The following is a 16,024-nucleotide window of genomic DNA, read 5'->3' as shown; positions in this document are numbered from 1 at the left end:
GAAGAGGGACTGGTTGGGGCAGTGTGGTGGGAAGGAGGGGAGGGGGATGGAGAGGGCAGGTGGGAAGTCATTCAGACTCTAGATTGAGAGCAACTCTTCTGTTGTAAGAAATCTTTCTTCCTCATGCTAGTGCCACTTGTGGATACAGTCATTGTGACATCAAAGCAATTTTAACATTTCCATCAAGCCATGTGGAATGTACTCGTAAAATACATTTTACACCTGAAGATTGGTTTGAACACCACAAAGATTTTCCTATTGGTGGTGGTATACCTTAACCCCTCTGACTGATCAAGCTGATTACAAGAGGACTTATGGTTAATATGGAATCCAAACCACAGTGCTATTTGAATTTTTTACATAGCAGTTCAAAAGGTAAGGAAACAACATGTGTCAAAAAATACCCAGGACAGATAGAGCTTGTGAAACGATACATACTGCTCACTGAGTCACACCTATGACAGCAATTTACAAATCTCAAAGTGGAACAGTACACATCATTGTAATGTTAACAATGAATTAGGGTAGACAGAGCTTTGTTACACTTTTGAGTTTCTTGCTGACACCTGTTACCCTCTTCATATTGTTCTGTACAGCACTGCAGACTCCCTGCAAGATTTTATCCTGTGTTGCTCATTCAAACCTAATCCTGTAAAACTACCAAGTTATATCATTATCAAAGATTGGTACATTGCTTTCCTTGCCACTGTAGATGCCTGGTAACTGAGAATGAAAAGATCCATTGCTCTCCTTGTCGCTTAAATATTTATCTGTTGTTTAGGTGTAAATGTAACTCCAATATCTCATTACATGATACTTTATGACAGCACAGCCAATGTTGAATATGCAACACTAATATGCAGCATTGGATGTTGATATGCTTTTTCCTCATAATGATTAAATAATATGGCACTTAGTATCATTCAAATGTTAATGCTTGATCACTTACATTGAAATACACTTCTGCATGTTCATAGGCCTTAACAGCCCACATCGCCTCCACTGATGCCTGCAAACAAATATTTTGAAACTGATTATGAGCTGTTTTCTGTACATAAAATAACTGACAAGAACTTACTTAACTAATGCAATAAAAAATTCCATACACAGCAGTGATCATAGCAATGGTTCCTCCAAAACAGCTCATTACATGCACCAAGATTTTAGAATTAGCTGTGCTGGATTTAGTTACTGTATATATTATCAGGAGTATTTTTTATATAAACCATTCAAAAATAAGTTCATAAAGTCATTAAATTCCCACACACTCATCAGACCTTGTAATTCTTTGCAGAGAAATGTCTTTGATTATCATCTTGTAACAAACGAGAATCTCAGACCATATTATGAACTTTAACAGAATGAAGTATGGTATCTCAAACAGAATAACTACTTCTATGCCAACATGCCAACCAGCACTGATAATGCAAACAATGATTATGCAAAACCCAACACTCACTTTCTCGCACGACATTCTGAAAGCTATCAATGAAGCCAATCAGGTGGGTGCAGTATTTCTTGACTTATAAAAAATACTATGAAATGTGTGACAAAAGATGACTTCTTAGTAGGGAGGACACATGCCATCTTAGATGAAGATCCACTGACAGATGTCTAAGTGACTTCATACATGCCCCAGATAAGTGAATTGAGACCCTTGCTGTTAATGCTGAATGTTAATGACCTGGTAGTCAATATTAACAGCGACATTCAGCCTTTTTGCAGATAATTAAGTTATTGGTAATGAATGCTATCTGAAAGCAAATTAGCAGAAATATTCAGTTCATTAAACAAAACACAGAATCAATCAGAATCAGTCAATTCATATACACAACTGGATATAACAATTTGTAGGGATATGAAATGAAATTTCACATACAATCATTCAAAATGTAAAGTATACGGAAACTTTGATTCACTGGTTTGGGAAAATGCAATCAGGCTAGAAAGGTGATTGGTTAAGAAACACTCATGCAACACTGCTCAAGTGTGTGACTTACATGAAATACGTCTAGCAAGGGACATTAAACATAAAATAAAGGCCAACACAAAAGATGAGATCTTTGTTTGAGCTGAGGGAAAGTTGGGATGTTGAAGAACATGAACTGGCAGGTACTTTAAGATAGACTTCAACCATCCTGAGAAAGCCTACTTACGAAGTTTAAAGAAAGCTGGAAATTTACTGTGACACCTTATGTATCGCTCACACAGGAAACACAAAGACATTATTACATTAATTACAGCACACAATGAGGCATTTATGCAGTCACACTTCCTATGCTTCATAGGCAAAAGTGACAGAAGAAACTTATTTGTGGTACAGTGGGAAGTACTGTCTGCCATGTACTTCACAGTGGTTAGCTGAGTATGGATGTGGGTGCAAAAGAGTCATTTTCCAGTTACTAGCATTAAGTAATTTGATAGTGTTGAGATTAACCCTTCCTGACTTGATTTTTTTCTGGAGAAAGGAAAATTTTTATTTATGTGGCAAGGCTCTTAGGTGACTTTTTTAAATGATTTTATATGCAAGATTTATATAAAAATATATACCCATTTCCAAAACTTACTTTGTGCACTTGGCTTCGTTTTATGGAATAAAATTAATTACTAATTATAATTACAAAATTTTCTCTATTGTAATAAATAGTAAAATGATAATTCAACAATTACCATGCAAAATAACAACAACAATATTCAGTTGAACAGTGGGATTAGTGAACCAACCAAATCTGTGTATTCTGGTGGTCATGAGCTACTGTGCACTGTCACAAGCTGCTGCACTACACTGATTTGCCTGATATTTTCATAGTTATGCTCACCAGTTGGCAGTACTTTCGTATGATGAAAATGTTGAACATTCACAAATGTGTATGTCAGGTTTCCATTGGGAAAAAATACTTCTGTTGCAACTAAGACAAAGTAAAAATTAATGTACACAATTGTAGCCAGAGAGATTGAAAGGGTTAATTTCATGTTTTCAAGACACCTTGTGAGAAAAGCAAAACAATCACTGTAGAGTTCAATGACCACAAACATCAATCGTCAACTAGATACATGTAGGGCTACATATCACTCTGCCAGAGAATATGTTAGATCACAATGTGCTGTTAATTTGACAAAACTGTAGTGCCACTACCATTTTAAGATCCAAATCTGTGAGAAGGTACAGTGGAATATTGGATTAGCTGCACGAAGCTGGTGAGCACAGTGTGTTGTCATTAGGGCTATGGCAGTAATGGTGCTGAATTACTCCAAGCGGGCTATGTTCGCTCTGTGTAACATGCCAGCAGAGCTATTATGCATGGCACAGGCAAGGGGATTTCGCCATCAACAGAGTTTTAGTGGTGTTACCAAGTAAATGGTGAGAAGCGGAGAATTGGCATAACAAGTGCGCTACTATGTGGAATAAATAGTGTTGATTTTGTAGCAGAATCAATCGCAGCCCAGTATTCTACCAGGATGAAGGAGCTATGCCAGATGAGGTGGCAGCATAGAGTCGCCAGCAGAAGCCACAGGTTAGAGTCTCCACAGCAATACCAGATACTTGCACTAAGTCCACCCACCAGACTTGGTGCCACACCACAGTGGGCCTTCCCGGTTCACTCTAGCAGCAGCCGGACTCCTGCCCAGGGGCAGCAGGTTGCAACCGGACACAGCAGCTGCCTTTCTACAATGTGATGGGTGCACCTACTGACTGCACGCTTTGGCCACCTGTGTGCAGTCATTCATCACAGAGTTGGCTATCCCTCCAAGATTCCTCTCCTGCCACATGTTGCCAACGCTGGTGCTGTGGCTCATGCAACAAGGGTGCATGCCAGGCACCGACTGCAGGTGTCACCAAAGCAGGGCACGAGCACATGTTGCAGCCAAATGGCGAGTCACTAGCAGCCCACTGGTCTGCTAGCAGTCCTCTTTCCAAGGGGCAGGGACATTGTCACTTCCCCGTATCAATGAAATGCTGATGTTTAAATAGAAAACATATTACTGATTTTGACAGATGCTCCTCTCTCGACTTTTATTGGCCTGCCATCCAGACTCAACTCTCAGCCATTCGACATTCTGACAATGTGGCCACTCTACAACCCCCGGGGTTGGCCACAAATTAGCATCAGAAGTGGTGACATCATTTTCAGTGGGCAGTATGGGTGTGTCATCCATGCAGTGTGATGTCTAGACCACAACCTGCTGTGTAGACATAGTGGGTCAGTGGAAAAACTGCTAGTTACTCTTGGTGTGTGCAACAGACTTGGTAGTCTAGGAGAATGTGTCGGCGTAACTTGAGAGTTTGTTTGTTTAGGCCAGAGGATTTGGCTGATGTGTCTGAGTTTTCGGGCAACAGCAATGACCATTATTTGGAGCATTTTAGATGATCACAGTGTAATCTGCTTGGGGATTATGCACCATGTGCTGAATCAGTATAGTACCTTGTTTTATGTGCCACCATTTTGTTCTTGTTGCGAAGCACTATATGTAATCTAGATAGATGATGATCAGGCACAATAATATGTTGTTTGTTCTTCAGTTTGGTAATTAATGATTGGTTAAAGAAGTAACACAATGAAGAGCAAGCAGATGATATGGACTTATGGAAAAAGCTTGCAGTGAAGAATGAGGAAATCGCATTACTCTGAGCATGAAACCTTGTAACATACATATCAGCCACTAGCCTAATTAGCCACTGAAAGGTAGTCTGAGGAGTTGATGTTCGTGGAGAGCCCAACAATGTGGGTGGGCATTGATGATTGTAGCAGGAAGCCAAATTATATCTGGCATGAGAGGTAAAAGCCTCTGTAAAATGCATGGAAGCTCAGAGGAAAACAGAGATGTTTGAGCACTAAAAACAGGGGCTTCTGCACAGATTCAGAAGCAGAATAGTTCGAGATTCTCTCAGGAATGGTTTGTTTTGTTTTGTTTTATGGTGCAAAAACAATTAGGATCATGTGCACCTTTGTCAAAACTCTAGAACACGAAGGCGAAGAGGAGCTAAAAACAACTACATCTCAATCCCTATAGATGGAAGAGAACACAGGTAAAAACATGGACATGGAAAATGGTCGGTTAAACACACCATTGAGAAACGGATGTCCAGAACTAAAAATTAAATGGCTTTCACCATTTTGCTATGACAGATAAAAAAACGTGGCTGACAGCCCATGCGTTGCTCGCTAAAACAGCCGATAATGCAGATGGCAAACACAAATGAGAATGTAAGCAGTTAAAAAAGGGCACTCCATCAGGAAATTGTAGACCGTCAGAAGTTGAGCGCAATGTACACAAAGTGGTAGGGGAGCACCACTTAAACGGTGATGGCTAAAAAGACAATGATCAATACGCAACCTAGTTAAAGTGATCTCCTCATGGTGAGATAGCTGGGAGGAGGTCGTCCAAGCCACTGGGAAAGACTTAATAACCTGGAGCTTGTTCACATGAAGGGAGGATCAGTGATGATGCCAAAGTGATATCACCTGCTGACAGACAGCAACACACAGATCTTTGGAGGGAATGCAAGAACTAGCAGGCTGAGGTATGAGGGCTGCAGCCTCGGCAGCAGCATCAGTGGCCTCATTTCCTGTCAGAGCAACGTGACCAGGAACTGACACTGGAAATGGTTGAGTGCTATCGAAAGGGGGCAAGGGGAAGACAGAGGATCCTGCTGACAGAGTAAGGAAACTGAACATATATACATATGAGCTGGATTGAATAAACACGTAAATGGAATTTTGCAGCAGGACGCCAAGCAAAGGGAACTCAAAGATTCTTAAGAGGCTTGTTACTGGATATGTCAAGGGTGTGCACACGAGTACTAAGGACCTCCATTCAGCTCAGATTACGATGGAATGTGAATAGATCGATGTGTCAAGGGGTGTGGCATATTCTCTGTGAATGAGATGTGGGTGTACAAAGCACGCGCAGCAACAATGCTGTCAAGATTATACAGAGAGGAAGGAAGCAAACATTAAATACAAGAGGGAACCTGAAGACCACTGGAAGCCATTCCTGTTGAAATAAGATGCAACACGTACACATGCAGAGGTATAATGAGCAACAGTGTGTAAGGGAGAGGAAGTGTAAGTTTTTGTTGGATCCAGGGGCACATGTGTCAGCAACCAGTAGAGACCTAGTGGGTCAGAGGTGCACCAAATTCCAACAGAACATGAGCATCAGTGTACTGCAAACCACACAGAAATCCTTAATATTTACATTTCTGAAGTAGTTTATCAACCAGCAGTTGGCTATGAGATAACAGAAGAGAATAATAGTCCATGGGGGAAAGGAGGATCACTGATTGGTTGATTCCGGAGAGGGAACCAAACAGCGAGGTCATTGGTCCCACTGTTTTCGGGACAGGTGGGGAAGGAAGTCCTGGCAAAAGGCCCCGAGGTTTGAGTACCCAACATAATTGGAAACTAACCATCCTCTCTAGCAGTTTACAAAGTACATTCGTTAGGCTAATCGGGTGGTAGCTGTCGAGAGATGACATGTTCTTCCCGGGATTAAGAACGGGGACAACACTGCCTTGCCAAGAAAGTACCTGTGAGCCAAATGCAGTTAAAGACCCTGAGCAGATATTGCCTCTGGGTAACATCCAAATGTTGAATCATCTGGCTGTGGATGGAATCCAGGTCTGGGGCTGTGTCATGTGGAGAAGTAAGTCACTAGCGGCCCAGGTGGCAACAGAGCTTGGACCAAACCTGCGATGAAGAAGCATACATCAAATGGCTCTGAGCACTGTGGGACTTAACATCTGTGGTCATCAGTTCCCTAGAACTTAGAACTACTTAAACCTAACTAACCTAAGGACAGCACACACGTCCATGCCCGAGGCAGGATTCGAACCTGCGACCGTAGTGGTCACGCGGTTCCAGATTGAAGCGCCTAGAACCGCACGGCCACACCGACCAGCAAGCATACATGCCCAGGGAAGAAATGTAGTGGTCCCAGCATTCCTTTTTTGCTCACCATCATAAGGCAACGAGTCTTAGAACGGAGACACTCAACATATTCTATGCCTATTTCTATGCCATCAGTGTTTGCTAAAGTTATTGAAAAGACTGTGTATGTAAGGATAATTGATCACTTTATATCACATAATTTGCTATCAAATGTACAATTCGGCTTTAGAAGTGGTTTAACAACTGAAAATGCTATATCCTCTTTTCTCTGTGAGGTACTGGATGGATTAAGCAAAAGGTTTCGAACGCTTGGCATTTTTTTTAACTAAGGTATTTGTTTGTGTTGATTCCAAAATATTGCTCCAGAAGTTGGACCATTATGGAATACAGGGAGTAGCTCACAATTGGTTCACCTCTTACTTTCAACAGGCAGCAAAAGGTCATTATTCACAGTGATGAAAATAGCAGTGATGTGGGGTCTGACTGGGGGATTGGTCAAATGGTGGGGTGGGGGGCGCAGCAGGGGTCAGTGTTGGGGCCACTCCTGTTCCTTATTTATATAAATGAAATGCCCTCTATTATTACAGGTAATCCTAAAATATTTATGTTTGCTGATGGCACTAGCTTGGTAGTAAAGGATGTTGGGTGCAACATTGGCTCCATTTGAAACAGTGCAGTTCATGACGTAAGTTCTTGGCTTGTAGAAAATAAATTAACGCTAAATCACAAAACGACACAATTCAACAAAACCCGATGTTTTAATTTGGCAGAATGGTCATATGATTAGTGAAACTGAACAGTTCAAATTTCTAGGTGTTCAGATAGGTGGTAAACTGTCATGGGAAGCCCACATTCAGGATCTTGTTCAGAAACTTAATGCTTCCACTTTTACTATTCAAACAATATCTGAAGTAAGCGATCATTCTACACGAAAATTAGTCTACTTTTCTTATTTTAATTTGCTTAGGTCATATGGTATTATATTCTGGGGTAACTCTCCCCATTCTCAAAGCATATTTTTGGCTCATAAACAGGCAGTTCGGCCAATAAGTTGTGTAAGTTTGCGAACCTCTTGTCGAACCCTGTTCACTAGTGCTCAGCTTACCATGTACCTACATGTTTAGTTTGACGTTGATACTACATCCGAATATTTTATGGTCTGAAGATGTCAGTAGCCGAAACAGGTCATAGTGAACTGTAAAAAATTATGTAATCAAGGTGGACCTGTAAAATAAAGTGCAAAAAATTTAGCATCTGCCATAAAGCTTTTGCGTCACACTGAAGAACTGCTGATACTAATGCCTACAAAGAACGTGACAATGAGTGAAGACAAATAGAGTGACAAAACCACAGGAGGTGGCAACTGTGAATCAAGTGGGTTACACTTTTTGTCCAAAGGGGATCTCCATAATTTTGTTTGTAATTTCAATTTGTCAGAGCAACAGCTTAAGCTTTTGGCTTCTTGATTGCAAGGAAAGAACCACCTCCGAGTGTTGATCATAACCACCATTCTCTTTTTCTGAGTATTTCCCCAGGGAAAACAATTTGGTTTTTCATAACGATATGGAGTCTGCTATGGAGAGACTCAGCCACAACTTAAGTCTACAGGAAAGGAGCCTGTTCATCGATTCCAAAAAGTTGGCCTGAATGCAGTAATTCTCCACAATGGGAACAAATTTCGCTCTGTTCCAACTGCTCATGCAGTTAATCTGAAGAGGCATATGAGAACTTTAAACTGCTAGTCTCACTTACCCAGCATGAGAAATGTAAACGTTTACATGTGGAGATCTCAAGCAATTCCAGTTCTTCTAGGAGTGCAGCTTGCACATACAAAAAACTGCAAATTTCTATGAGAGCTGGACAGCAGAGTCACTAAAAAACTCCATTAGAGAGAAATATGCCCTGTTCAGACTTACCTATTCTCTGGGCAGAAGAATGTGGTGCACACATATCTTGTTGATCCCAAAAATGTGTATCCACATTAAACTGGGTCTCATTGAAACCGAGCGAGGTGGCGCAGTGGTTAGCACACTGGACTCGCATTCGGGAGGACGACGGTTCAATCCTGTCTCCGGCCATCCTGATTTAGGTTTTCCGTGATTTTCCTAAATCGCTTCAGGCAAATGCCGGGATGGTTCCTTTGAAAGGGCACGGCCGATTTCCTTCCCCATCCTTCTCTCACCCGAGTTGCGCTCCGTCTCTAATGACCTCGTTGTCAACGGGACGTTAAACACTAAAATCCTCCTCCTCCTCCTCTCATTGAAACCTATGTGAAAGCTGTGGACTAAATTTCACATTGATTCATTGACATATGAGAAATGTTTTCAAAGAACAGTGAATCATAAATAAAGGAGGAATGTTACCAGGCTCACAATATAGAGAATTAAAGTCTGATGAACATTTTCTTGATTTGTTGAGTAATGTTGCAAGAATGAAATGGCTGTCTTTCACAAGTGTCAGCAAGAACTTTTCAGGAAACCATGGGGCAGCGAACTAGCATGATATTGTACAATAACTACTGAGATCATACTGCCTTAGGGGGTGTAAAATGTCACTTAAACTAAATTTTGTGAATAATCAATTGGGCTCCTGTTAGGATAAACTAGGCACATGGATAACAGTTCCACCAGGCTATTTCTCAAATGGAAAAGCATTATCAAGGCAAATGGGTACAGTCATCCTGCCTGACTACTTGTGATCCTTATGAAAAATATTGCAGGAAACCACAAACGAAATATTTTTAGGTATGAATCTTTACACTTACAGTACTCATTCATTTCTTCACTATCTTTGTGTACTACAGTTTTTTTAAAGTGTTTAGTGGGAATGCCATTTTGCTAGATATATATAATGCACAGGCTGCCATAAGAATTTACAAAAACCATTAATACAAACTAAATTCTGAAACTGAAATTACATTGGGGTTAAGGGGCACATTAATTTCCAAAAACACTAAACTAAAAAAAGATTCGTTGGCCAGTTTCTACACCTACACTTCGCAAGTTCCCTTGTGTTTATGTTCGTGGGAACTTTGAGTAACAGTGTCACTTTCTCCCCTTTAACGTTCTAGTTATGAAAGGTTCACAGTAAGGAAGACTGCAGGTAAAACTTTGTGTGGGCTTGAATCTCTCTAATTTTATCTTCATTGTCTTTTTATAAGATATACATATGAGGAAGCAATATATTCAGCGACTCTTCTGGAATATATGCTCTTGGAATTTTAACAGTAAACTACACATAATGCTTAATGGATCTCTTTCAGCACCAGCCACTGGAGTTGAGAGATCATCCCCATGATGTTTTTGTGCTGACTAAGTGAACTTGTAATGAAATGTGCTGCTCTTCTTAAGTCAGTACCAACCAGTGAAAGCTGTGGTGCTTGTGACAACAGCAAATTTTTCTTCAGCATCAGCAGCAGTAATAATGGCAGCAGCAACAGCATAAATTTTGGCAACTCTAGGTACTTTGCACTATTTTATTACCTCTGTTTTTGAAGTTTTTGACGGCAAAAAATCAACTGTTGTGAGTATCTGATAGCCTAACATCTTCAGGCTATTAGCACAGAGCTTTTAAGTAGAAAACTATTCCCAGTGATTTAAAAAGAGCATCCATCATAACTATATATATAAAGAAAAGGCAGCAGAATTGATGCACAGAACTATCGTCTCCAGCCAGTTCTACTGCGAACATCAATCCAGAATACAGTTGAAGTTTAGATAAATAACTAAAGCAAAATGAATGACTGTAACAATCAGGTTGTATTCCAAAATGTGTAGAGAAAATTATGATGCAAGAGTCTGATGTACCAGTTTTAAAGTGTTATGTAACAACTAGATTACTTAAATTGCTTTATGGTGGCACAAAAATGACTGCCTGGACCAATATTATTTAATGAGCTGTCAGAGAGGCGAGGTGAATAAAAGCTTATTTTAAGAAATAAAAATAAATACATAAGAAATACTAACAACAGTTTTTGCAACACTGATATCTAGTCTTTAGTTTGAGGATTAGTAATTTTCCTGGTTTTAGTAGGAACATCATAATGTCCTAATATTGATTTGTAATAAATTTTTACTTTTTTTTTTTTTTTTTTTTTTTTTTTATCAGAGAACATTGTACAACCTACCTGGTGTTGGACATTTTCTCGTCAACCGCAAACAATAGCACTCCTGGTTCGTAGAATTGAAAAAGTTTCTATATTCATATTATCTTCCCAAAAAGAACACACATACTCTGAATGTGGTTAGATGATACGAAATTAAAGCAGTCCACCAATACCTACATCATGTCATCAAAAAGGGTTGTAAGTACTTAATGTCCCAACTCAGTAGTTACAAATGCTAATCTGCCACTGCCAGAGTTACCTTTCTATAGCAACTAACATGGAAGGGGAGACTAACAACACTATCCATGACCTACTTAATACAGCCAGTTTTCTGGATTCACATGTTGAAACACAGAAATAGGTGATATTTCCTTCAAATGATCTGTGTTGTAGTCTACCGACTGTGACCACTGACATTAATTTGTCAATTTTTTACCAACACTAAAAAGCCTATTCATTTTCTGCCTGGATTCAGCTGCAATTTCTTTGTTTTTCTTATTTTACTTTCTTTCTTGTATGCACTTAATCCAGTTGCTTCCAAAAAACTGACTGAAATGGCCTTGCTGTTAACTTCAAAAAGCACTTCTGTGTGCAAGATTCATCTATAAGACAGTGGGCCATACATTGTACCTTGCCACAAGTCTACCTTCTGCATGTTGGCCTTGCAACACAGCACTCCCACTTTTATCCTTCACCAGACAGGGTAAGAGATCTCACTGCCAGAGGCAGGCTCTGCTCTTGGGGCATATCTCCAGTTCTGCCATCCATTTGTCCTCTATGTGCTTGTGATAGGCAAGCACGAGGACCTGCATTCTCCGAATGAAGCTTTTCCTGGATTGGAGGTGTCTTATCAATGGGCTGTGATCTGTGCATTCAGGGTTGGCTTCCAATTTTATCCTCTCACCACTGACACCATGTCCTGTTGGGTGTGAAGGGGGTGAAATGTCAATGTGCGAATAGAAATTCTGTACTAGTTCTGGCTTCTTATCCCATCACAATCCACACTGACTCACTTACTGCAGTGTCTGCCTTCTTTGCATTTGGAGATGTGCTGCACACAGGTACTGTTCCTGTTATATCTCGGCTTTGGGTGTTTATGTAGCTCTGTTTACATATCATTGTGAGATCAAAGTTCTAACCTAGATATTTAAGCTGTGAGCAATGCTAGAGTCTTTCACCTCATTAGCTTCTCACCATGCGGTTATTGGAGTAGAAAATGCTGACTGAATCTTGCTGAGGTTTGATTTCAGACAGTTAGCATCTTAATAGACAAGAGGGGTATTAAGGTTTAGTGTCAACATCAAGGTCATTAAAGAGAGCATAAGCTTGGATTGGAGACAGAAGCTGGTCGAGCTCTTTTGAAGAAGCCAAACCAGGATTAAGTGATTTATGGAAACCACAGAAAATCTAAATGTGGATGGATGGACAGAGATTTGAGCCATTGTCATGCTAAATATGAGTCCAATGACTTAAAGAGCACACACTTTCACTTGGTATCTTAATACTGTGTGTGTGTGTGTGTGTGTGTGTGTGTGTTTTCAATAATTGTGTCAGTTTCTCTTCTACTTCTGAGGCACTCTAACGTTAGGTTGCTATTACTGTATTGTTGGTGTAAATGAATTGCCTGGTGCAATTTGATGCAGACTTTTCCTTTACATACATGTTGTACAGTATCTGCGTCAGGATGCTTCCTTTTGTGCTAAGCCATTCTTCTGATTCCTCTACCCAATACCCCTCTGCTCTCCCATAGAGACTGACTATACGGGATTTCCTGCTGTTGAGAATGGTTCCAACCAAGTATATCAGACAGTTCCCACACATCACATCATGGGCCTATAATCAGCAGCTTTTGATGGTCAACAGTTTCACATGAAGCTGTCAGGTTGATGACTGTCATTACAGTAATCTTTTTGCTTAAATCCATCCTTAACATGTAGTCAGTATAGCAGCCGGACAGTTGTTACCACCATCTTCAAATCTGCAAGCAATTTGAGGTAAATCAGGGGGTCAAATCTAACTGTGTTTCGAATGCTGATTTGAAGAGCTATTTCAATAAACTACAAACAGTATCACAGTACACTTCCTGTAGTAGTGTGAAGATGAAAGACAGATGGTAATGCATATTCATTCTGTAAAGAACACCACTGAATCACTGTGTAGTCTGACAACCTGGACAATGTATACTTTTGAACACACACAAGCTTTCTCAGTGAACAAAAAAGTATTTCCCATTGGTCTTTACTTGTCAGATGATTTTGTAACTACCTTATATCATTCAACACAGCACTACAAAATTGTGTTACACCAATTATTGAAGCTCAAAGTAACAGTAGTAAAACTAAAGCCTACTGTGGGTCTAAGAGCTCAAAGCAGTTGTTACAATGATTCACTTCCTCAATTAAAAAGCTCTAGCTATTGACTGATTAAAAAACTTGTTTTTGATTTTAAACACTTATTTCTGACATGGAGTGTATTTGTTCAATAACATGTCAGTAAGCATATGCACTGATCTGAGAAATACATTATCTTCATATTCTCCCATGTGATTAATGGTACAACTCGAATTATTGGTAATTCTGGGCTTGCTGAGTCAGTTATTGTTTTCTCTGACAGTTATTTACGGAGTTCAACTTCTCTCGGAAGAAACTGAAACAATCTGCATAATGCCGGAGTGTGTAGTTTCCTGACCCCTTCCATGCCACCTGAACAATTCTCAACCAAAGTAACACGTGTCTATGTGATAGATCAGTACATCACCACAACCTAAAATCCAAAACATTATAAAGAAACAACAATTTTACAACTTTATCACCCCTTGAGGTAACCGAATGACGCACACCAGGTACCCAACGAACACACATCACAAAAATTGTACAGTTCAAATCTTCTTCTGAAGGAACCATGGCATATACTTTCGAATTCAGAGACGTTGCTACACCCTGGTCATGCTTCTATGAGAATTGTTACAGAGAACAACCTGACATCTAGCACAGGGGTCAGGTCAATTAATTATGCAAACAAAGGCCTTATATCTATTCAGTATTACAAACATTCATCTGATAAGTACCACTGAACCTAGCCTTGAAATCCTGGGCAAACTTCACAAATGACCGTCAACGAACCGTATACGCAAATATATGGTTCTTATTTTAGCAGCACGTTTCAACACATTTAGTATGTGATGGCTGCAGGTGCGGTTGACAGCTTTATCATACGGGTGTACTTCACACAACACAGTGATCTGCAGCATCTTAATATAGTTTAATGACAAAAAGTAACTTTTTATTTTTTTTGACAAACTCTCCACAAAAACATGAAGCATTATAAACCCGCGTCGTGTTGTCATACATACTGCAGACGACAAATATTTTCGAAATATCTTACATCGTTCTCAAATTCTTCCGCTGGGCGCGATAGTATTCCAGCTCCCTTTAGCAGTTCATCAGCTCCCTAAAACAAAATAAATGAGAAATCATCATCTTCAAAAATATGTTAAGGAATGAAATAAACAAATCCTTTCAATACACAATTATATATTACACACCACATTCCCCGACACTTTTGCCATTGCACCTCATTTATATTGCCGCTTCCATTAACCACTGTGTGACAATACTTCAGCGTCTCGTTCAGCTGAATTTCTTTGCATGCCGAACTGACACTAAAAACAACACACAATTCACGCTACTTACCAAAGAGGTAGAATCTCTATATCTTTGGTATTACAGTAGGTTTTGGTAATTTTCCCTTTTTGCAGATAAAATTAAATAAGCACAAAATATCAGAATATTAAAAGAACCAGGAATTCGATAAATATTTAACATTCTTGCTTTGTGGAATCATCGTAATAACGAATACTGCCATGCTGCTACATTGTAGGCTATGTTACTGTTTTTGTTTGCTTATCCGTTGTAAATGGTCTACAACATAGTATGGGGAAAAAAACTTGCTTTTCTTTTTATTTGACTAAACGCTGAACATAAATGCAAAAGGCGCGTACATGACAGTGGCCTGCAGATCCATGTATTGTAGTAATGGCTGCTGAGAGCCAGTACTGTGCCCGGTGAAAGATGTGTGATGGGGCCGTATCTCTTGACATACTGGCCCAGTTTTATTGTTATTTTAGAGAAGGTCTGGCATTATTTAAACTTAACAAAATCCAGGGAATATTGGATATACATGCAAAATACTCATTTGGACGAACCATAGAATAAATATAATTTCTTATTAAACATGAAATAGATATTCAAAAACACAAACAGTTCATACACATCAGGGCACGGTACCAATATGTTCCAAAAGCCGCACTCCTCAATGCAATTTTTCAGGGGGCCATATTTCGGGTTATATTGACCTCAGACAAAAGAGATCAACTGTTTTGCATATCAATCGGCCTAGCGACCATTTCGACAACTATCGGAAGAACTGCTATCCTACAGTACAGGGTCAAAGTTTAGATTAGATTAGACTCAGTTTTCATTCCATATACCCAAAAATGACAAGATTCTCGTGGGTGTGGAATAAGTCAGAAAGTATAACATAAAAAGGTAAAACAGTTGAATTAATGCTCACTATCCTGATCATTTGTCAGGAGATTTTCAAAATAGGTGATAGGTTACAATGAAGTGGAACTGCTAATATATGTAGAATTAATACCAAAATGAAACATAGCTATGCACTTTTATAAATATATCACACACAAAATACCTAATCTTGACTGTTGTGGCCAAGTGATGTCAAAACCGAAATCTAGCAGTCATGTTTCTGTAAGTTCAGTAACAGTCCCTGTTAAGATATTCAGCTACAGACTACAAGCATTTGCCAATCAAAAATTCTTTCAGACCCTGTTTAAACAGGGCTTTATCTTAAACCAAATTTTAATGGTTTCTAGAAATTTATTGAAAATGTCTTGGACCCCTTCATGGACCAAGGTAAGTGATTTTAGCTCTTTATGTAGATTGTGCTTATTAGTAGTATTGATACTATGTATTGAGCTATTGGTTGGAAATAGATGTATACTACTAAA

The 16,024-nt window shown here is 39.5% G+C and overlaps 1 protein-coding gene across 1 annotated transcript in view; it reads right to left on the bottom strand.

Annotated features, from left to right (window-relative positions):
• The window catches only part of LOC124760523 (protein PBDC1), a 71,809-nt gene extending 57,125 nt beyond the window's left edge, over positions 1-14,684 (bottom strand). The window contains exons 1-3 of the mRNA XM_047249110.1: positions 14,543-14,684; positions 14,383-14,448; positions 950-1,009 (exon numbers count right to left, since the gene is read on the bottom strand). Of these exons, the coding sequence (XP_047105066.1) occupies positions 950-1,009; positions 14,383-14,448; positions 14,543-14,566 (150 nt within the window). The 5' untranslated portion in view covers positions 14,567-14,684. The remainder of the gene's footprint in view (positions 1-949; positions 1,010-14,382; positions 14,449-14,542) is intronic.
• Positions 14,685-16,024: the final 1,340 nt, after the last annotated feature.

The sequence above is a fragment of the Schistocerca piceifrons genome, chromosome 1, assembly GCF_021461385.2.
Source record: "Schistocerca piceifrons isolate TAMUIC-IGC-003096 chromosome 1, iqSchPice1.1, whole genome shotgun sequence".
In the NCBI taxonomy this organism is placed as follows: Eukaryota; Metazoa; Arthropoda; class Insecta; order Orthoptera; family Acrididae; genus Schistocerca; species Schistocerca piceifrons.
Note: the sequence above shows the minus strand (reverse complement) of the source record. Positions and strands in the feature narration are given on the sequence as shown.